General features: G+C 39.6%; 1 protein-coding gene across 1 annotated transcript in view; it reads left to right on the forward strand.

The window, feature by feature from the left end:
* Positions 1 to 13583, forward strand: part of LOC139749535 (uncharacterized) — a 73859-nt gene extending 60276 nt beyond the window's left edge. The window contains 3 exon segments of the mRNA XM_071663511.1: positions 788 to 889; positions 5009 to 5111; positions 10737 to 13583. Coding sequence (XP_071519612.1) covers positions 788 to 889; positions 5009 to 5111; positions 10737 to 11331 — 800 coding nt within the window. The 3' untranslated portion in view covers positions 11332 to 13583.
* Positions 13584 to 20162: the final 6579 nt, after the last annotated feature.

Genomic DNA, 20162 nt, shown 5'->3' on the forward strand with positions numbered 1-20162 from the left:
ATTTCAAAGAACAACACATAGCATACATAGCACATTTTTGGGATATGACAACCTATCAGATGGAAACCTGGATGCTACCTTTCATGATTTAATGTTCTTGTATAGACAGTTGTGCTTCATTAGTAAATGTTTAATTCAATTGTTTCTTTTGATTTTGAAATGCCTATCTATCTATTTAATGCCTTTTCCATTCTGGAATTCCTTCAAGGGGGTGGCCATGGCAATAGAGGCTCCATAAAGAGTGAAGTTGAGCGCCACTTCTTAGCCTTTAGTACAAATACCTTTCTCAGATATGTCTATCACTCATTATTAACTCCATTTCCAATGTCATGAAATGGGTATAGTACATGTAGCTTCATTTATCATATCTCCAACCCATTTCCAGTGTTAAAGTGAAAGTGATTTTTCTCACCTTTAAGAGCATCTTGCTTTTTCATTTTCCTGTTATATTAATCTGTCATATGAGGTGAATACCTCCATTCTCACCACTTCTCTTCACAAGATGCCTCTTTTGCACTCAGCCCAAAATAATTTCATGGATTTTGATCAGAAATAAAGTAAATTATCCCCTAGTGCTGCTTCACAGCCTTCACTGCTTCACCATGAACAAGCCACCTGCAGAGGACAACTCTAGTGCATTGATTTCAGAGGCTCCTACCTGATGCTTCTACCTACTGTTGCTATGTTATGTTCCTGTATAATGTTCCAACCCACTACTTTTACCTGATGCTCTTACCTATAACATTTTTATGCCCTGAATTTAAATATACTATATTCTCATTTACAGCTGTTCCAGCTCTAATTCAGTTGCTTCATGGAAACCGCCATGGGAAAGTCTTCTTGTCAAGAGAGTTTTCTGATTATTGGAGAACAAGAGGAGATATGGAAGGTAATGAGAAAAAAATAAGTTGATATTCCATTATCTAAGTAAGTTTGCTTTTGACAGTATGTTCTGATATTGCTGTATTTTTTTTATATTTTTATTTTTTTCATGTATATTCACCATTTCCCGCATTAGCATGGTAGCATTAAGAACAGAGGACCGAGCCTATGGGGAATATTCTTGCTTCTCTGTTCCGTCTTTTGAGAAAATAAAAAAAAGGGAGGGAAGGATTTTCAGGAGTTTGTGTGAGGTGTGCCATAAAAATGGTTTAACGTGTAATATTTCCTGTGACAAAACTTCAGGAAACTTTAGCCTTTCATCATGAATCTTTGTACACTTTTTTTTCTTTCTTTTTACCAGCTTAACTTTCATTTTATTTTTATGCCACTTGTAAAACGTTTGAACCCAGAACTTAACCTGGCTCATAATTGGAAAATTCCACATTTGGCCATGGAACTTGATTCAGATGTTTTTGATATTTCCATACAGTATTTCCACCCATTTCATTTCATCTTTGATAATTATGCTTCACTGCAGGCGACACAAATGTTCTGTGCAGCACCCTTCTAGTTAGCCCCTATATAATGGAGTCTCAAAAATTTATGAAGTCCCCAGAATGGTGATTTATCAAAAAATAGAAATATATATATATTATTTATTTTTTATTATACTTAGTCGCTGTCTCTCACATTAGCGAGGTAGTGCGAGGACACAGACGAAAGAATGGCCCAACCTACCCACATACACATGTATATACATAAATTCCCACACACGCACATATACATACCTATTCATTCCAATGTATACATACATACACACACCTGAACAAATTCATACTTGCTGCCTTCATTCATTCCTGTCGCCACCCCACCACACATGAAATGACACCTCCCTCCCCTTGCGCATGCAAGGTAGCTCTAGGAAAAGACAAAAAAGGCCACATTCATTCACACTCAGTCTCTAGCTGTCATGTGTAATGCACCAAAACCATGGCTCCCTTTCCACATCCAGGCCCCACAAAACTTCCCATGGTTTACCTCCAGACACTTCACATGCCCTGGTTCAATCCGTTGACAGCACATCGACCCCAGTATACCACATCATTCCAATTCACTCTATTCCTTGCATGCCTTTCACCCTCCTCTATGTTCAGGCCTCTATCTCTCAAAATCTTTTTCACTCCATCCTTCCACCTCCAATTTGGTCTCCTACTTCTCCTCGTTCCCTCCATCTCTGACACATATATCATCTTTGTCAATCTTTCCTCACTCATTCTCTCCATGTGACCAAACCATTTCAAAACACCCTCTTCTGCTCTCTCAACCACACTCTTTTTATTACCACACGTCTCTCTTACCCTTTCATTACTTATTCGATCAAACCACCTCACACCACATATTGCCCTCAAACATCTCATTTCCAACACATCCACCCTCCACTGCACAATCCTATGTATAGCTCATGCGTCGCAACCATATAACATTGTTGGAACGACTGTTCCTTCAAATATGCCCATTTTTGCTCTCCGAGATAACGTCCTCGCCTTCCACACATTCTTCAACACTTCCAGAACCTTCGCCCCCTCCCCCACCTTGTGACTCACTTCTGCTTCCACGGTTCCATCCGCTGCTAAATCCACTCCTAGATATCTAAAACACTTCACTTCCTCCAGTTTTTCTCCATTCAAATTTACCTCCCCGTTGACTTGTCCCTCAACCCTACTGAACCTAATAACCTTGCTCTTATTCACATTTACTCTCAACTTTTTTCTTTCACACTTTTTACCAAACTCAGTTACCAACTTCTGCAGTTTCTCACTTGAATCAGCCACCAGCACTGTATCATCAGCGAACAACAACTGACTCACTTCCAAGCTCTCTCATCCACAACAGACTGCATACTTGCCCCTCTTTCCAAAACTCTTGCATTCACCTCCCTAACAACCCCATCCATAAACAAGTTAAACAACCATGGAGACATCATGCACCCCTGCCGCAAACCAACATTCACTGAAAACCAATCATCTTTCACACACTTTACCAAACACAGTCACTAGCTTCTGCAGTTTCTCACCCAATTCAGCCACCAGCGCTGTATCATCAGTGAACAACAACTGACTCACTTCCCAAGCTCTCTCATCCACAACAGACTGCATACTTGCCCCTCTTTCCAAAACTCTTGCATTCACCTCCCTAACAACCCCATCCATAAACAAATTAAACAACCATGGAGACATCACGCACCCCTACCGCAAACCAACATTCACTGAGAACCAATCATTTTCCTCTCTTCCTACTCGTACACATGCCTTACATCCTCGATAAAAACTTTTCTGCTTTTAACAACTTGCCTCCCACACCATATGTTCTTAATACCTTCCACAGAGCATCTCTATCAACTCTATCATATGCCTTCTTCAGATTCATAAATGTCACATACAAATCCATTTGCTTTTCTAAGTATTTCTCACATACATTCTTCAAAGCAAATACCTGATCCACACATCCTCTACCACTTCTGAAACCACACTGCTCTTCCCCAATCTGATGCTCTGTACATGCCTTCACCCTCTCAATCAGTACCCTCCCATATGATTTTCCAGGAATACTCGACAAACTTATACCTCTGTAATTTGAGCACTCTTTTTATCCCCTGTGCCTTTGTACAATGGCACTATGCAAGCATTCCACCAATCCTCAGGCACCTCACCATGAGTCATACATACATCAAATAACCTTACCAACCAGTCAACAATACAGTCACCCCCTTTTTTAATAAATTCCACTGCAATACCATCCAAACCCACTGCCTTGCCGGCTTTCATTTTCTGCAAAGCTTTTACTACCTGTTCTCTGTTTACCAAATCATTTTCCCTAACCCTCTCACTTTGCACACCACCTCGACCAAAACACCCTATATCTGCCACTCTATCATCAAACACATTCAACAAACCTTCAAAATACTCACTCCATCTCCTTCTCATATCACCACTACCTATCACCTCCCCATTAGCCCCCTTCACTGATGTTCCCATTTGTTCTCTTGTCTTATGCACTTTATTTACCTCCTTACTAAAGGGGGGGGAACAGTTTTGTTAAAAATAATGGTGCATTCTTATGTATGCTATTTATGGCATGTAAAGTAAGATGCCATTTTATTTTTTCAAGACGTTTTTACTACGTGACTGCTGGAGGCCAGATGTGTGCTACTGTGGCCATTGTTTGTCTGTACTTGATGGTACATCACTAAAGTGGAGAAGGCATTTATGCAAAAAAAAGTTAATGGCCTTCTCTACATCTTAACTTTTGGAGGCCTAGAAACAGTGTTAAGATATATGTGTGAAGATTTCTTCACTTTGTTCAGGTTGTTATGTACTTGAAGCATTCTCCATCATGTTTCCACAAAATACTGAATAACCATAATTGTGTTGAAAATTGATAGCAGTGCTCAGAACATTTGGTTGAAGATTCATTTTTTGGGTGGCTGTTGCATAATTGAAACATTGAACACATACATTTAGCTCCATGCATCTGTATGTCTGTATTAATGGTAGAAGTTGAAAACAGTTGACATTTGTGCCTCATAGTGCAGTTTTTTTCAATTAAACAACAGTGATAAAGATCTGAATATTATCTAATTCAGGAAAATGTTAGGGTATATCAAGCCAGGGCTTGATGTATGTCTCAGGAGATGAAATATGGTCTGGTTTACCAGTATTTGTGAGAAAGCAACTTACTAGGTGCTAAAGTCTGACATAATTGCAAGGTCAAGGGAACAGCCTTTGGTTGAAGGACATATATTCACCATAAAATTTAGAGCTGCTTTTGTAATGACTCATCAAGTCGAGTTGTGGTAGAAAAGAAAATCCACATTTAGTGGGTTTCCAACTGAAGCAAAGAAGACTGTGCACATATAATGGCATTCCAAACTTGCTAGCTACTTGTATCAGAGGTGCTTTGATGATTTCTCAATACATTACCAACCTTCATGTTATCTGCTGTTTCATATCTTGATATTTCATCCCCTTCATTCTTACTCTTAATTTTTTATTAATTTTTACTCATTTGCCCCATTGCAATTCAAAACTAATTATTTTTATTTTCACTTATGTTGTTCCTTCATCAGGAAATTGCTTCATTGCAAAGCGGAAGGTTGAACTGAAAATTCAGGAACTGGGACATTGGAGGAAATGCCCCGATGAAGGTCCATTCCATAAGGTTATGATGTGGTAAGTAAAATTGATATGTTATTGCTTCCAGTTGGTCTTTTGTGTTTCATTGATAGATGAACACAGGCAGGATGGTATTCAGGGGGTGGTATCTTATGTTAGGGTGCTGACACCTCTCTCCAGGGGATGGCCATTCATTAGGAGACATTAATGCTAATATTGTTTGAATATCACAAAGCTTATTATAAGCATCAGATGGTGAATAACAAGAATATTGAAATTTGATTCTCATTTATTGAAAATTATACAGTATTTGCAGTGATTACTAAAACCTTTACTTGCCATCTTTAATGAGAAGTAGTATTTTGGAGGCAACCAGGGAGGTATATTACAAGTACTACCCGCCATGAGGGTTAGTGATGGCTACATAGTGAGCCACCACTTCAGTGGTTGTCATGTTGCACTCCTCTGATGCTGGGAGCGGCCTTTTTTTTTTTTTTTTTTTTTTTTTTTCTGCTTCACCCACATTTAGATTACTGGCATTCTCTACACAAAATGCAGTCTCTACTTGTCATACATAACTCTTGACAGCACTTAACTCACACAGCTTATTCTTTGTAACTAGATTTTCCTGTGGTGATCACTGTGTGCTAGCCCTGCTTTTTGGCAAGATGGTAGCAGCAGTAGATAGAATTAATACATAGGAACATTTTGGCAGGGGCATTAGGTATAAACATTAGGTACAAGTAGTAGGTAAGAGCATATGATAGAAGTAGTCAGTAGGAACATTAGGTAGGAGACTCTGCAAACACTGAACTAGGGTTACCCTCTGCCAGTAGCCACTTAAAGGTGAGGCACTAAAGGCTAGGAAGTGGCACTGGAGTTCACTTTTTATGGAGAGACATTTGCTATGGCCACATTTTTGAGGAAGTTCCAGTTGGAACAGACATCAAAGACATAGATAGATAGATGATGAATATATAGCTTGTAATTATTATATTATGATTTTTGGTTTTAGTGTGCATTTTTGTTACTTTTCTGTTTTTCGGGATTCTTGTTGGATATTTTTCTGAGCTCAACAGAGAGGGAAATGCTAGTTCTTAACCCTTTTAGTGATGCAGATATCAGTCTACTGTTATTTAGCAGGGTGCTATGAATGGCATTCTACATATGCATTTTTCATTTTTCTGTAACAGGTTGAATTTTGTGTGCACTCCTGCCAACCATGGAAGGGAGAAGAGTGAGGGGTAACCTGTTCCCAGCCTTTAAATTTTTAAAACATGATGATGTAAACAGTGAACAATTCTTCAAGAGATAAAAGGATAGAGCAAAGGGAGAACAAAACGGAGTAAAGCAGTTGGACAGAACCTGAGGGATGCCACTCTTTATATGATGAGGGGGGGAGGGTCATTGTATCGATGACCACTGTCATGGGTCGACCAGAGAGGAAACTTTGTATGAGAACACATCTCTCTGTTCTCTAATGCATAGTTAGAAACCTACAGGAAGTAAGTTTAGAAAACAAAGGTTTATGCCAAACCTTGTCATATACTCTGGCGATCAAAGGCCATTGGAAAACATTTAGCAAGATCAGTTTCTCTAAGATGTCTTGACATTAACAAGAGTTCACTTTTGCAGCTCATTGCAATGCCATGATGAAGCTGTATGCAAAAAGGTGACATTTTAACAGAGATCTTCAAAAGATGATTCTCTCTCTCTCATTCATTCATTCATTTCTTTATCACCTCAACATCTCATCATGAAAACTTTCTTTATGATAGTCCTTGGTGCAGGAGGAAGATTGATTGAGATATATTGTGTTTCAGAAAAGAAGAGTGAATGTTGGGGTGAAGAGGGTGGTGAGAGTAAGTGAGCTTGGGAAGGAGATTTGTGTGAGGAAGTACCAGGAGAGACTGAGTACAGAATGGAAAAAGGTGAGAACAATGGAAGTAAGGGGAGTGGGGGAGGAATGGGATGTATTTAGGGAATCAGTGATGGATTGCGCAAAAGATGCTTGTGGCATGAGAAGAGTGGGAGGTGGGTTGATTAGAAAGGGTAGTGAGTGGTGGGATGAAGAAGTAAGAGTATTAGTGAAAGAGAAGAGAGAGGCATTTGGACGATTTTTGCAGGGAAAAAAATGCAATTGAGTGGGAGATGTATAAAAGAAAGAGACAGGAGGTCAAGAGAAAGGTGCAAGAGGTGAAAAAAAGGGCAAATGAGAGTTGGGGTGAGAGAGTATCATTAAATTTTAGGGAGAATAAAAAGATGTTCTGGAAGGAGGTAAATAAAGTGCGTAAGACAAGGGAGCAAATGGGAACTTCAGTGAAGGGTGCAAATGGGGAGGTGATAACAAGTAGTGGTGATGTGAGAAGGAGATGGAGTGAGTATTTTGAAGGTTTGTTGAATGTGTTTGATGATAGAGTGGCAGATATAGGGTGTTTTGGTCGAGGTGGTGTGCAAAGTGAGAGGGTTAGGGAAAATGATTTGGTAAACAGAGAAGAGGTAGTAAAAGCTTTGCGGAAGATGAAAGCCGGCAAGGCAGCAGGTTTGGATGGTATTGCAGTGGACTTTATTAAAAAAGGGGGTGACTGTATTGTTGACTGGTTGGTAAGGTTATTTGATGTATGTATGACTCATGGTGAGATGCCTGAGGATTGGCGGAATGCGTGCATAGTGCCATTGTACAAAGGCAAAGGGGATAAGAGTGAGTGCTCAAATTACAGAGGTATAAGTTTGTTGAGTATTCCTGGTAAATTATATGGGAGGGTATTGATTGAGAGGGTGAAGGCATGTACAGAGCATCAGATTGGGGAAGAGCAGTGTGGTTTCAGAAGTGGTAGAGGATGTGTGGATCAGGTGTTTGCTTTGAAGAATGTATGTGAGAAATACTTAGAAAAGCAAATGGATTTGTATGTGGCATTTATGGATCTGGAGAAGTCATATGATAGAGTTGATAGAGATGCTCTGTGGAAGGTATTAAGAATATATGGTGTGGGAGGCAAGTTGTTAGAAGCAGTGAAAAGTTTTTATCGAGGATGTAAGGCATGTGTACGTGTAGGAAGAGAGGAAAGTGATTGGTTCTCAGTGAATGTAGGTTTGCGGCAGGGGTGTGTGATGTCTCCATGGTTGTTTAATTTGTTTATGGATGGGGTTGTTAGGGAGGTAAATGCAAGAGGCCTGGAAAGAGGGGCAAGTATGAAGTCTTTTGGGGATGAGAGAGCTTGGGAAGTGAGTCAGTTGTTGTTCGCTGATGATACAGCGCTGGTGGCTGATTCATGTGAGAAACTGCAGAAGCTGGTGACTGAGTTTGGTAAAGTGTGTGAAAGAAGAAAGTTAAGAGTAAATGTGAATAAGAGCAAGGTTATTAGGTACAGTAGGGTTATGGATGGGGTTGTTAGGGAGGTGAATGCAAGAGTTTTGGAAAGAGGGGCAAGTATGAAGTCTGTTGGGGATGAGAGAGCTTGGGAAGTGAGTCAGTTGTTGTTCGCTGATGATACAGCGCTGGTGGCTGATTCATGTGAGAAACTGCAGAAGCTGGTGACTGAGTTTGGTAAAGTGTGTGAAAGAAGAAAGTTAAGAGTAAATGTGAATAAGAGCAAGGTTATTAGGTACAGTAGGGTTGAGGGTCAAGTCAATTGGGTGGTGAGTTTGAATGGAGAAAAACTGGAGGAAGTAAAGTGTTTTAGATATCTGGGAGTGGATCTGGCAGCGGATGGAACCATGGAAGCGGAAGTGGATCATAGGGTGGGGGAGGGGGCGAAAATTCTGGGAGCCTTGAAGAATGTGTGGAAGTCGAGAACATTATCTCGGAAAGCAAAAATGGGTATGTTTGAAGGAATAGTGGTTCCAACAATGTTGTATGGTTGCGAGGCGTGGGCTATGGATAGAGTTGTGCGCAGGAGGATGGATGTGCTGGAAATGAGATGTTTGAGGACAGTGTGTGGTGTGAGGTGGTTTGATCGAGTAAGTAACGTAAGGGTAAGAGAGATGTGTGGAAATAAATAGAGCGTGGTTGAGAGAGCAGAAGAGGGTGTTTTGAAATGGTTTGGGCACATGGAGAGAATGAGTGAGGAAAGATTGACCAAGAGGATATATGTGTCGGAGGTGGAGGGAACGAGGAGAAGAGGGAGACCAAATTGGAGGTGGAAAGATGGAGTGAAAAAGATTTTGTGTGATCGGGGCCTGAACATGCAGGAGGGTGAAAGGAGGGCAAGGAATAGAGTGAATTGGAGCGATGTGGTATACCGGGGTTGACGTGCTGTCAGTGGATTGAATCAAGGCATGTGAAGCGTCTGGGGTAAACCATGGAAAGCTGTGTAGGTATGTATATTTGCGTGTGTGGACGTATGTATGTACATGTGTATGGGGGTGGGTTGGGCCATTTCTTTCGTCTGTTTCCTTGCGCTACCTCGCAAACGCGGGAGACAGCGACAAAGCAAAAAAAAAAAAAAAAAAAAAAATATTGTATCCAAACATAGGTTTGAAACATAAGCAATTCAAACATAGGTTTGAAACATAAGCAATTCTGTGAATTCACTTAACCCTTCCACAACAACACTGGGGAGAGAAAAGGTTTATCATATACTTCGAAACCTAGTTTTTGCCTTGGAGTGAAATCATGAGATGAATATAACTATTCCCCAGCTTGTTAGGCGTGTACACAAGGTTACCCGTATTATGTTTATCTTGGAGGTAACCATTAGTTGCAGAAGCTGTCTGTTATGGAGCCACAACTGTCAAGTTTTCCATCTAATAAAGTTAACCCCTGATTAGCCCTCAATTTATATTACTTTGGTCAAGTTACAAATTGAGTTTATACCATGAGGATGATATGGGAAAGTGATTATTGCAGAGTTTGCTGTGTAGCTCTGGAACTGGGTTTGACAGAAATACCAATAGGGTCAATGCTCATGTTTTGTAATCTTAACAATAAGCATCAATCCCATTCAAAAGATAAAAGGAAGGGGATCATATGAAGTATGTGCTAGGGAATTATGCCTTTTTATACCTGCTAGGTAGCTGGGGCTGCTGAAGACATTTAAATCTCTTCCATGTGTACCATAGAGAGCCAGAACTTGCTAATTTGTAGTATATACCTTGCCAAGTATGCTCTGAAAATTCATCGCTACTAAACAGTAATCATTAGATTCTTTTCTTTATAAACAGCAGAACCAATCTGCTGTCTTTTTTCTTTTCATTACTTCTTTCCCATGCTGTCATATTCACTGTCCAGATCTGTTCAACTGCAGCTTCACTTCTACTCTTTACACTCACTCTCCCCTGCTGTCATATTCACTATCCAGATCTGTTCAACTGTAGCTTCACTTCTACTGTTTACTCTCACTCGCTCCATCTGTACCCTTAGCTCTTCCAGTTTTTTAATATATGTTACTGATCTAAACTTTGGTTTTTCAACAATCATTTGTTCTTATTTTTTCTGTTCAGTCATACAATTTTACATTCTAAAAAAAATAAAACAGTTTTAGGGACAGTGCTCATATTTCTGCAGCTTACGTGGAAATCAGTTTACAGATTTTATTCTCGGCTACAGTGCTACAGAAAGGGAGAGCAGGAATACATGGTTTTCTGGTGTTGGAATTGTTGCCTTGCCATCATTTTCTAAAAGAACATTACTACACCATTTTCATGCCAAGGGAAATTATAGTCTTTTCTTCTCTTTCTCAGGTATGTTTCAAAGGAAGTTCGGGAAGAATATGGTCTTGCAGAACTGTCCCTGCCTAACGCATGGAATTACATCAACAAACCAAGGGAGAGGAGAGAAGTGAACTTTGAAGATAGTGATGATGCTGAAGATGGTTCTAAGGCATCAAAGACTGGAAAGTTGATTCCTATTACAGCTTTTGCAAAAAAAATTACCCCGTCTCCTGTGTCCACTGCTACTTCTCCTACATCCTCTACTACCTCTGCTAATGCTTCTCCTCAGCAAGATGAAACTTCAAAAGCTGAGACAGGTTCTAGTAGTGGTGCCTTGTCTGCTGCATCACCCCTAAGTGTGACAGATGTCTCTCCATCATCATCATCCATCACCAAAACTTCTAGAAAATCTGTGTTTACTCCTGGACAACAAAAGAAGAAAGTTGCATTTCTCTCTGTCCCACGAGGACAAGAGATCACTGGTGACCAGCGGGCATATTTTGCTTCTTTCTCTAAAAAGTCTGGAGAAGCATCTTTGCCTAGATCATCTGTTGATTGTGAAAAAAAAGAAAAGTGTACTGAAATTAAGGACAAAGAGGAAGTAGAATGCATAACTTTAGAATAAATTTAGTTAAAGGTGGTATTCCGAGATTAATTTTACTTCGAATTTTCAGATTTATTGTGAAACATTGATAAAGCATACATTTTTTATGGGATGTATACTATACATCACTTGCACTTTGAACTGAGTTTTTCAGTTGTATTGATTATTTATTACAAAAAGCCTGAATTTTACTGATAAATCAACCTTATATTTCAGACTATCGAATCCTTCATTATTCTAACAGTAGTTTTGTGTGTATCTGTTACTAATTCCTTTTATTTATTCAATTCTATCATTTTTATATTGCTCTTGAAATTTAAGGTTTTTTATGATTTACTTGGGGGGTTAATAGAAAATGTGTATACCTTAGAATATTTTGCTTGCAGCCATTAGATAATTTGTTTATTCATTGTCTTTTATTTAGAAAGAATATAGCTTGCTGCATGGATTGAAGATTTAGGAAACATATCCTTGCATTAGTGAAATTATTCTTTGCATTGCAAAAGATTTCAGAACAAATACCAGTACTGATATTGGGAAAAGAGTACTTGTGTTCAGGCACGTTTCTGTGTAACATAATTATATTTATATATACTGTATAGTGGTGTCAGTGAATTACTTGGATAACAACATCAGGGTTAAATATAAAAGTAAGGCAAGTTTACACATTTCAGAGCTATTAAAGGTAGAAGAGTGCTTTACATTTTCTGTGTCCCATCTTGACTTTAATAATCTTATTTCTGGTGAAACATTACAAATGCATTTATTCACATGCATGCTGTGTAATGTGCTAAGGGGTAGGGGTGCTATTTAAGACAAGAAAGCACTGTGAATGATAAGCAAAATTTGATATTTGCTGGCTATTGGTTAATGTATGATGTCTAACAACAAAAGTTACTTATGCTAGGTGAGTTGAGCAGTTATTTTTTTCTATGTTGGCATATGTGCAGTATTAAGCTGTGCTGTAAATGCTGTCTTTGAACAGCATTGTTGATCTGGCAAAGTGAAATATATTTTAGATCGCTCAAAATATTTTAAGATTTTCATACAGAAATGAACAGAATGAGAGTACATAAACCTTTTGACTGTGCTGTGAGATTTGTTTGAGTTGCAAGTAGGTAATATTTCATGATTTCAAGTAACAGTACTCATCTGGTTGTCAGTTTGAGAATTTCTTTGGTCATATTTTTGCACACATAGAAAGTACAGTTATGTTGGTACATGGGTAACAAATCAGGTTGCTGATCAGGATCATTGAAGACATCTTAGGGTGAGGATGTAGTTGACATGGATTATTAGTGACATCAAGGGATGCTGTTATAATAATTCTGTGGTCAGAAGTCTCTAATGATACGAAGATGTCTGTTTGCATGGTGTCAGTTTTTAGTCGTGAAATAAATTGCAATATTTGCATGGTCAGACAGCCTGTCCACATCAAGGATCTTGATCATGTAAAACTGAAAATTTAGATTTGCTCTCAACTTTTAAAAGACACAGGGATCACAGGATATGTGATGGATGCATGAGTAACCCCACATTTTCACCATTCACTAATGTATGTCCCATTTGATCTTGATGCTCAAAAAAGCAGTACTGCATTGGCTATGTGATAGCAAATGAGGAGGGTGTGTGTTATGGGATGTCCATCACTTGCATTTGATTATACCATATGCAAGAATTCTCCTATGCCAAGGATGTATCATTGTCATCATCAAGAATCCTCCTGCTTCAGAGGAGTGTATCATTTCTCTGCTCTTGTGTGGGATGCAACCTCAATGCTGCAGGAGCCCCATTATAGAGGTCCTCTGGGTTGTTTGATATTTTTTTTATATATTTATAATTACCCCATGCCAATTTCTATGAAGGAGTCCTGGTGTTAACCAGGCCCAAGGCTTCACTACTACAGGTGATAGGGAAATGTAAACTCCTTTGGAGCAAGACATTCTTTTACATGACTGTTTTTATTGTCAATGATACAGCCTCTCCTAGTGTGACTTATTACAAGTGGTGTAACCTTGAGCAGGTGGAGTCTGGTAACTGGTTGTATGATACCTTGCTTTACCTTCCTGCCCTGGGAGGCCTCTCTTTCCTTAAGAAGTTCATGCAGCATTCGGGAAGCTGGCCACATCCATAAGTCATAATGATTTGTAGTTACTGATATGTATTGTAATAGGAAGGAGTTTTACACTCGTAGGCCCCATCTCTTGAATTTTCTCTTCTGTCATTACAACTTCTGAAATATAAGTATGCTGTCTGTATTAACCATGTCCCCATCCATTGTTTCATTTATCCACCACTCATACTACGAAAGTACTTCTTTACATTTTTTTTTTTTTTTTATAAATCCTTGTCTGCTGTATCCCTAAATCTCTTGAACTATCCATGTTATTGTTCTATTTCAAAAACTTACAAGGTTTTTATCAGTTTACCCTTTACTCTTCTTTATTCCTAGGTTGGCAGATTTAAAGCCTATACCCTTTCCTTGTAATTCCAGTAACATCTTTATTTACCTTCTCTATTACCTGTGGGTGCTTCTTTATGGGCAATTACCAAATTTGAGAAACATAATCAAGTTTTAGCCTTATGGAGGATATGAACAGCCTGCTATATATTTCCTTAATCATATACTTGAAAGCTATTTTGATTTTTGCCTGAATACAGTTTGTCTCCTTTATTACTCTAATGAAGGACTCTAGCGACAGGTTTAGGAAGATGTAAACTTCCAGAATCTTTCTCACAAAGAATTCTGAAAGTTATTTCTTTGCTGAATAATCATATTGTGGCCCTCTTTCACACTGTCCCATCCTCATTACTCTACATTTGATTGTGTTGAATTTCATCAAGGTTCCCTTGTAAGCTGATGCAATCCTTACTCTCCATTTCCCTCATGACTTATACATTATCTCAAGCATATCTGATAAGAAGTCCATGCCTTCAATCATTCCCATAGACCAAGAAGAGTATATTTTTATTTATTATACTTGATCGCCATTTCCTGCGTCAGCGAGGTAGCACCAGGAAACACGAATAATGGCCCATCCATTCATATACACATTTACATTTATTTATTATACATAATTGTTTCCCACATCAGCCCATACATGTGCATATACATACACGTACACATCAAATATACATGTATACATATATATATATATATACACCTACACATACACTGACTGTGTGGAAGTCAAGAACATTATTTTGGAAAGCAAAAATGGGTATGTTTGAAGGAATAGTGGTTCCAACAATGTTGTATGGTTGCGAGGCATGGGCTATGGATAGAGTTGTGCGCAGGAGGGTGGATGTGCTGGAAATGAGATGTTTGAGGACAATGTGTGGTGTGAGGTGGTTTGATCGAGTAAGTAATGCAAGGGTAAGAGAGAAGTGTGGAAATAAAAAGAGCGTGGTTGAGAGAGCATAAGAGGGTGTTTTGAAATGGTTTGGGCACATGGAGAGAATGAGTGAGGAAAGATTGACCAAGAGGATATATGTGTCGGAGGTGGAGGGAACGAGGAGAAGTGGGAGACCAAATTGGAGGTGGAAAGATGGAGTGAAAAAGATTTTGTGTGATCGGGGCCTGAACATGCAGGAGGGTGAAAGGAGGGCAAGGAATAGAGTGAATTGGATCGATGTGGTATACCGGGGTTGACGTGCTGTCAGTGGATTGAATCAGGGCATGTGAAGCGTCTGGGGTAAACCATGGAAAGTTGTCTGGGGCCTGGATGTGGAAAGGGAGCTGTGGTTTCGGGCATTATTGCATGACAGCCAGAGACTGAGTGTGAACGAATGGGGCCTTTGTCGTCTTTTCCTGGTGCTACCTCGCACACATGAGGGGGGAGGGGGATGGTATTCCATGTGTGGCGAGGTGGCGATGGGAATGAATAAAGGCAGACAGTGTGAATTGTGTGCATGGGTATATATGTATGTGTCTGTGTGTGTATATATATGTGTACATTGAAATGTATAGGTATGTATATTTGCGTGTGTGGACGTGTATGTATATACATTGTGTATGGGGGTGGGTTGGGCCATTTCTTTCGTCTGTTTCCTTGCGCTACCTCGCAAACGCGGGAGACAGCGACAAAGCAAAATAATAATAATGAAAAAAACATACACTGACATATATATGTACATGTTCATACTTGCTTGCCTTCATCGATTCCTGGCGCTACCCCGCCCCACAGGAAACAGCATTGCTACTCCATGCTTCAGCAAGGTAGCACCAGGAAAACAGACAAAAAAGGCCGCAATTGTTCACACTCAATCTAGCTGTCGTATGTAATGCAGAAAAACCACAGCTCCCTATCCACATCCAGGCCCCACAGAACATTTCATGGTTTACCCCAGATGTTTCACATTCCCTGGTTCAGTTCATTGACAGCATGTCGATGCCGGTATACCACATCATTCCACTCCACTCTATTCCTTCTGCATCTCTTGCCTTCCTGTATGTTCAGGACCTGATCACTCAAAATCCTTTTCACTCAATCCTTCCACCTCCAATTTGGTCTCCCACTTCTTGTTCCCTCCACCTCTGACACATATATCCTCTATGTTAATCTTTCCTCACTCATTCTCTCCATATATCCAAACCATTTCAACACACCCTCTTCTGCTTTCTCAACCATACTCTTTTTAATTCCACACATCTCTCTTACTTAATCAAATCACCTCACGCCATGTATTGTCCTCAAACATTTCATTTCCATCGCATCCACCTCTGCACAACCTTATCTACAGCCCATGCCTCTCAACCATATAATATTGTTGGAACTACTATTCCATCAAACATGCCCAGCTTTGCTCTCCAAGATAACGTTCTCTCCTTCCACACATTCTTCATTGCTCCCAAAACCTTCCTGTGACTCACTTTTGCTTCCATTGTTCCATTTGCTGCTAAGTTTACTCCCAGATATCTAAAACACTTCACTTCCTTCAGTTTTTCTCCATTCAAACTTGCATCCCAATTAATTTGTCCCTCAACCCTAGTGAACCTAATAACCTTGATCTTATTCACATTTACTCTCAACTTTCTCCTTCCGCACACTTTTCCGAACTCGGTCACCAACTTCTGCAGTTTCTCACTTGAATCAGCCACCAGAGCTGTAATGTTGGTGAACAACAACTGACCTCACTTCCTAGGCTATATCGTCCCCAACAGACTGCATACTCGTCCCTCTTCCCAAACCATAGGGACATCACAGACCGACCCTCATTGGGAACCAATTACTCTCCTCTCTTCCTACTCGTACACATGCCTTACATCCTTGGTAAAAACTTTTCACTGCTTCTAGCAGCTTACCTCCCTCACCATATACTCTTTAAGACCTTCCACAAAGCATCTATCAACCCAATTATATGCCTTCTCTAGGTCCATAAATGCTACATACAAATCCCTCTGTTTTTCTCACATTCTTCAAAGCAAACACCTGTTCCACACATCCTCTAATACTTGTGAAACTAAACTGCTCTTTCCCAGTCTGATGCCCTGTACATGCCTTTACCCTCTCAATCAATACCCTCCCTTATAATTTCCCAGGAATACTCGACAAACGTATGCCTCTGTAGTTTGAAAACTCGCCTTTGTACAATAGCATTATGCATGTATTCCACCAAGAAGAGTAACTGTACCTAAACAGAACACTGGAGCATTCCACTGGTGACCTGCACCCATCAGGAAAAGGCTGCTATGACATGCATATTTTGTTCTCTTCCTTCAAAATAATCCTCTTACCTGTTTTTATGTTAGAGGCTCCAGTCACATACAAAAGTTCACATCAAGGCAGGACCTTAATTGAAATACAGAGGATAATGAGGGAAAAAGAAGACAAGGGAAATTATTTATGAATTTTGGAGGAAGTAAAAAAATTCTTTTAAAATGTGCTAGGTCATTGTTACTGGGATATACATGAGATGGTAAAGTTCCAAAGCTCTGAGGAGTAAGGAAAGAAAGATATAAAACTTGCACACCCTTGAGTTACCAATGGCCTCTCTTAATCATTTGATGCACCAGCTTACTGAGTATTGCATGGTCTAACAAATGGTATGTCACACAAACTCAGGAACAAAAACCACATTAATACCTACATAAGGTGTGAGGTGGTTTGATTAAGTAAGTAATGAAAGAGTAAGAGAGATGTGTGAAAATAAAAAGTGTGGTTGAGTGAGCGATGAGGGTGTTAAAGAGGAAAGATTGACAGAGAGGATATGTGTGTCAGAGGTGGAGGGAACAAGAAGCAGGAGACCAAATTGGAGGTGGATGGATGGAGTGAAAAAGATTTTGAGCGATCGGGGCCTGAACACGCAGGAGGGTGAGAGGTGTGAAAAGAATAGAGTGAATTGGAACGATGTGGTATACCAGGGTCGACATGCTTTCAGTGGACTGAACCAGGGCACGTGAAACACCTGGTGTAAACCATGGAAAGGTCTGTGGGGCCTGGATATGGAGAGGGAGCTGTGGTGTCGGTGCATTACACATGAGACCTAGAGTGTGAACGAATGTGGCCTTTTTTTTGTCTGTTTTCCTGGTGATACCTTGCTGAAGCAGGGGGTAGTGATGCTGTTTCCTGTGGGGTGGGGTAGCAACGGGAATGGATGAACGCAAGTATGAATATGTGTATGTATATGCTGATATGTATACGGGCATTTAGGTATATATATATGTGTGTGTGTATGAGTAAATAGGCTATTCATTGTCTGTTTCCTGGTGCTACCTCACTGAAGTGGGAAACCATGATTGTGTAATAAATAAATAGATGAATAGAAGGAAAGTGAATCGACATTGTGGCATGGTGCAAGTGGGTCAAGTTTTGAAGTTAGCCTGTGGGAGTTCATAAGTCGGACTGCTTCTGACCCAACTCCGTTAAGTAAGGATGTGGAACTAGAACTACCCCAGATGTGAGTGCAGTACTCCATACAAAGATGGATCAATCATTTGTATATATAGAGCAAATGTTTGGAAGAAAAGAAATTCTGACATCTAAACAGAACTTCTAGTTTATTGGGGCAGACTCTGCTATTTCCATAATGTGGGATTTCCAAAATAGAAAGGATGTTACAGTAATACCAATTCATTGAGTCGTACATTAATGACCAAGAACTCTGCCTCATATATAAGATCTCCAAATTTGCTGACCATACTAAACTAGGAGGCAGCAGCTGTAAACAGGCAGGACTGTGAAATGATTCAGAGATCTTAACTTAGTAGCAGAGTGGTCAGATGAAGTTTAATGTGTGGACAAGTGTAAAGTTTTGCTCTTTGGAGACAAGAATATACGTTATGACTACAAACTTCGAATCCCTCTAACTAAAGTAAATGAAGAAAAGGACCTTGGAGTTGCCATTAGCAACTATCTGAAGTATACTAAACAGTGTCAAGCAGCAAGCAAAAAAGGCAACCAAATGTTAGGTTTCATAGCTAGGGATATAGGTTACAAGACAACAGAAACAATTCTCACACTTTATACTTTAATAGTAAGACCACACCTTGAACATACAGTCCAGTTATGGTGACCTAAACGATAAAAGAGGTAAAATTAGAGCAAGTACAAAGACGTGACAAATTTGGTCCCACCCCTTAGAAAACGACTATCTCTTCTCACTTAAAAGAATGTAAACTTTGCGGCGATTTAATCCGTGTTTAAAATTATGAACAAGTTCGGTAATGTAAACCATGAACATCTTTTCAAGATACAAGAAAATATGGTTAACAGGACAGATAGAATAAAACTCAAAGCTGAAAGATGTAGTAAGGATACGGGAAAAACTCCTTTTCCTATAGGTGTGTTAAGCACTGGAATAAGTTACGGTCAGATATAGTGAATGCTAAGACTATGAATACCTTCAAAAATTGTTTAGACATATTTTATAAACTCGGGTATATTCTGAGAAAAACGCCAGAAATAAACTATAAATGACAGCAGTAATGGGGACACTAGAAGGCCAATGTGCAGCAGTGGGGAGTGGATGATAACGTAAAAAATATTATGAGCGGAATTACATTTTCATATCAAACTTTTTTTTTTAACCTGAAAACCCAGTTGTGGGCCAGTTAGGCCTCCTGTCATCTGTCTCTCGTGTAAACTCATGTTGATTCTCAATCACACTTTTTATTACAACACCTCTCTCGTACCCTTACATTACTTGCACAATCAAACCACCTCACACCACATACTGTCCTCAAACATTACATTTCCAAAACATCCACCTTCCTCTGCATAACCTTATCTATAGCCCATGGCTTGGATCCATATAATATTGAGAGTACTGTTACTAAAGACATATCAATTTAGCCCTCCCAGACAACATTCTTTTTCCACGCACTCTTCAGTGCTGCTCTCATAACCTTTGTCTCCTTCCCCACCCTGACTCACTTCCGCTTCCATGGTTCCATTCCACTCCCAGATATTTAAAGCACTTCACTCATGTACGTGAATTTATTAAAAAAAAGGAGGTTGACTGCATTGGTGATTGGTTGGTAATGATTTTCAGTGTATCTTTGGATCATGATGAGGTACATGAGGATTGGCATTTATATAACATCAGATTGGAGAGGTGCAGCGTGGTCTAAGAAGTGGTAGAGGATTTGTAGATTAGATGTTTGCTTTAAAGAATAAGTGTAAGAAATATTCAGGAATACAGATAGATTTGTATGTGGCATATGAGAGGGCATATGATGAGGTTGATGGAGTTTCTTTGTGGAAGGTCTTACGAATATACAGTGCGAGAGGTAAGCTGTTAGAAGCAATGAGAAAGTTTTTATCAAGGGTGTAACGCTTGTGTACAAATAGGAAGGGAGGAGAGTGAATGTTTCAAGTGAAGGTTGGTCTACTGCTAGGGATGTAAAACTA

Source organism: Panulirus ornatus, chromosome 7 (genome assembly GCF_036320965.1).
Source record: "Panulirus ornatus isolate Po-2019 chromosome 7, ASM3632096v1, whole genome shotgun sequence".
NCBI lineage: Eukaryota > Metazoa > Arthropoda > Malacostraca > Decapoda > Palinuridae > Panulirus > Panulirus ornatus.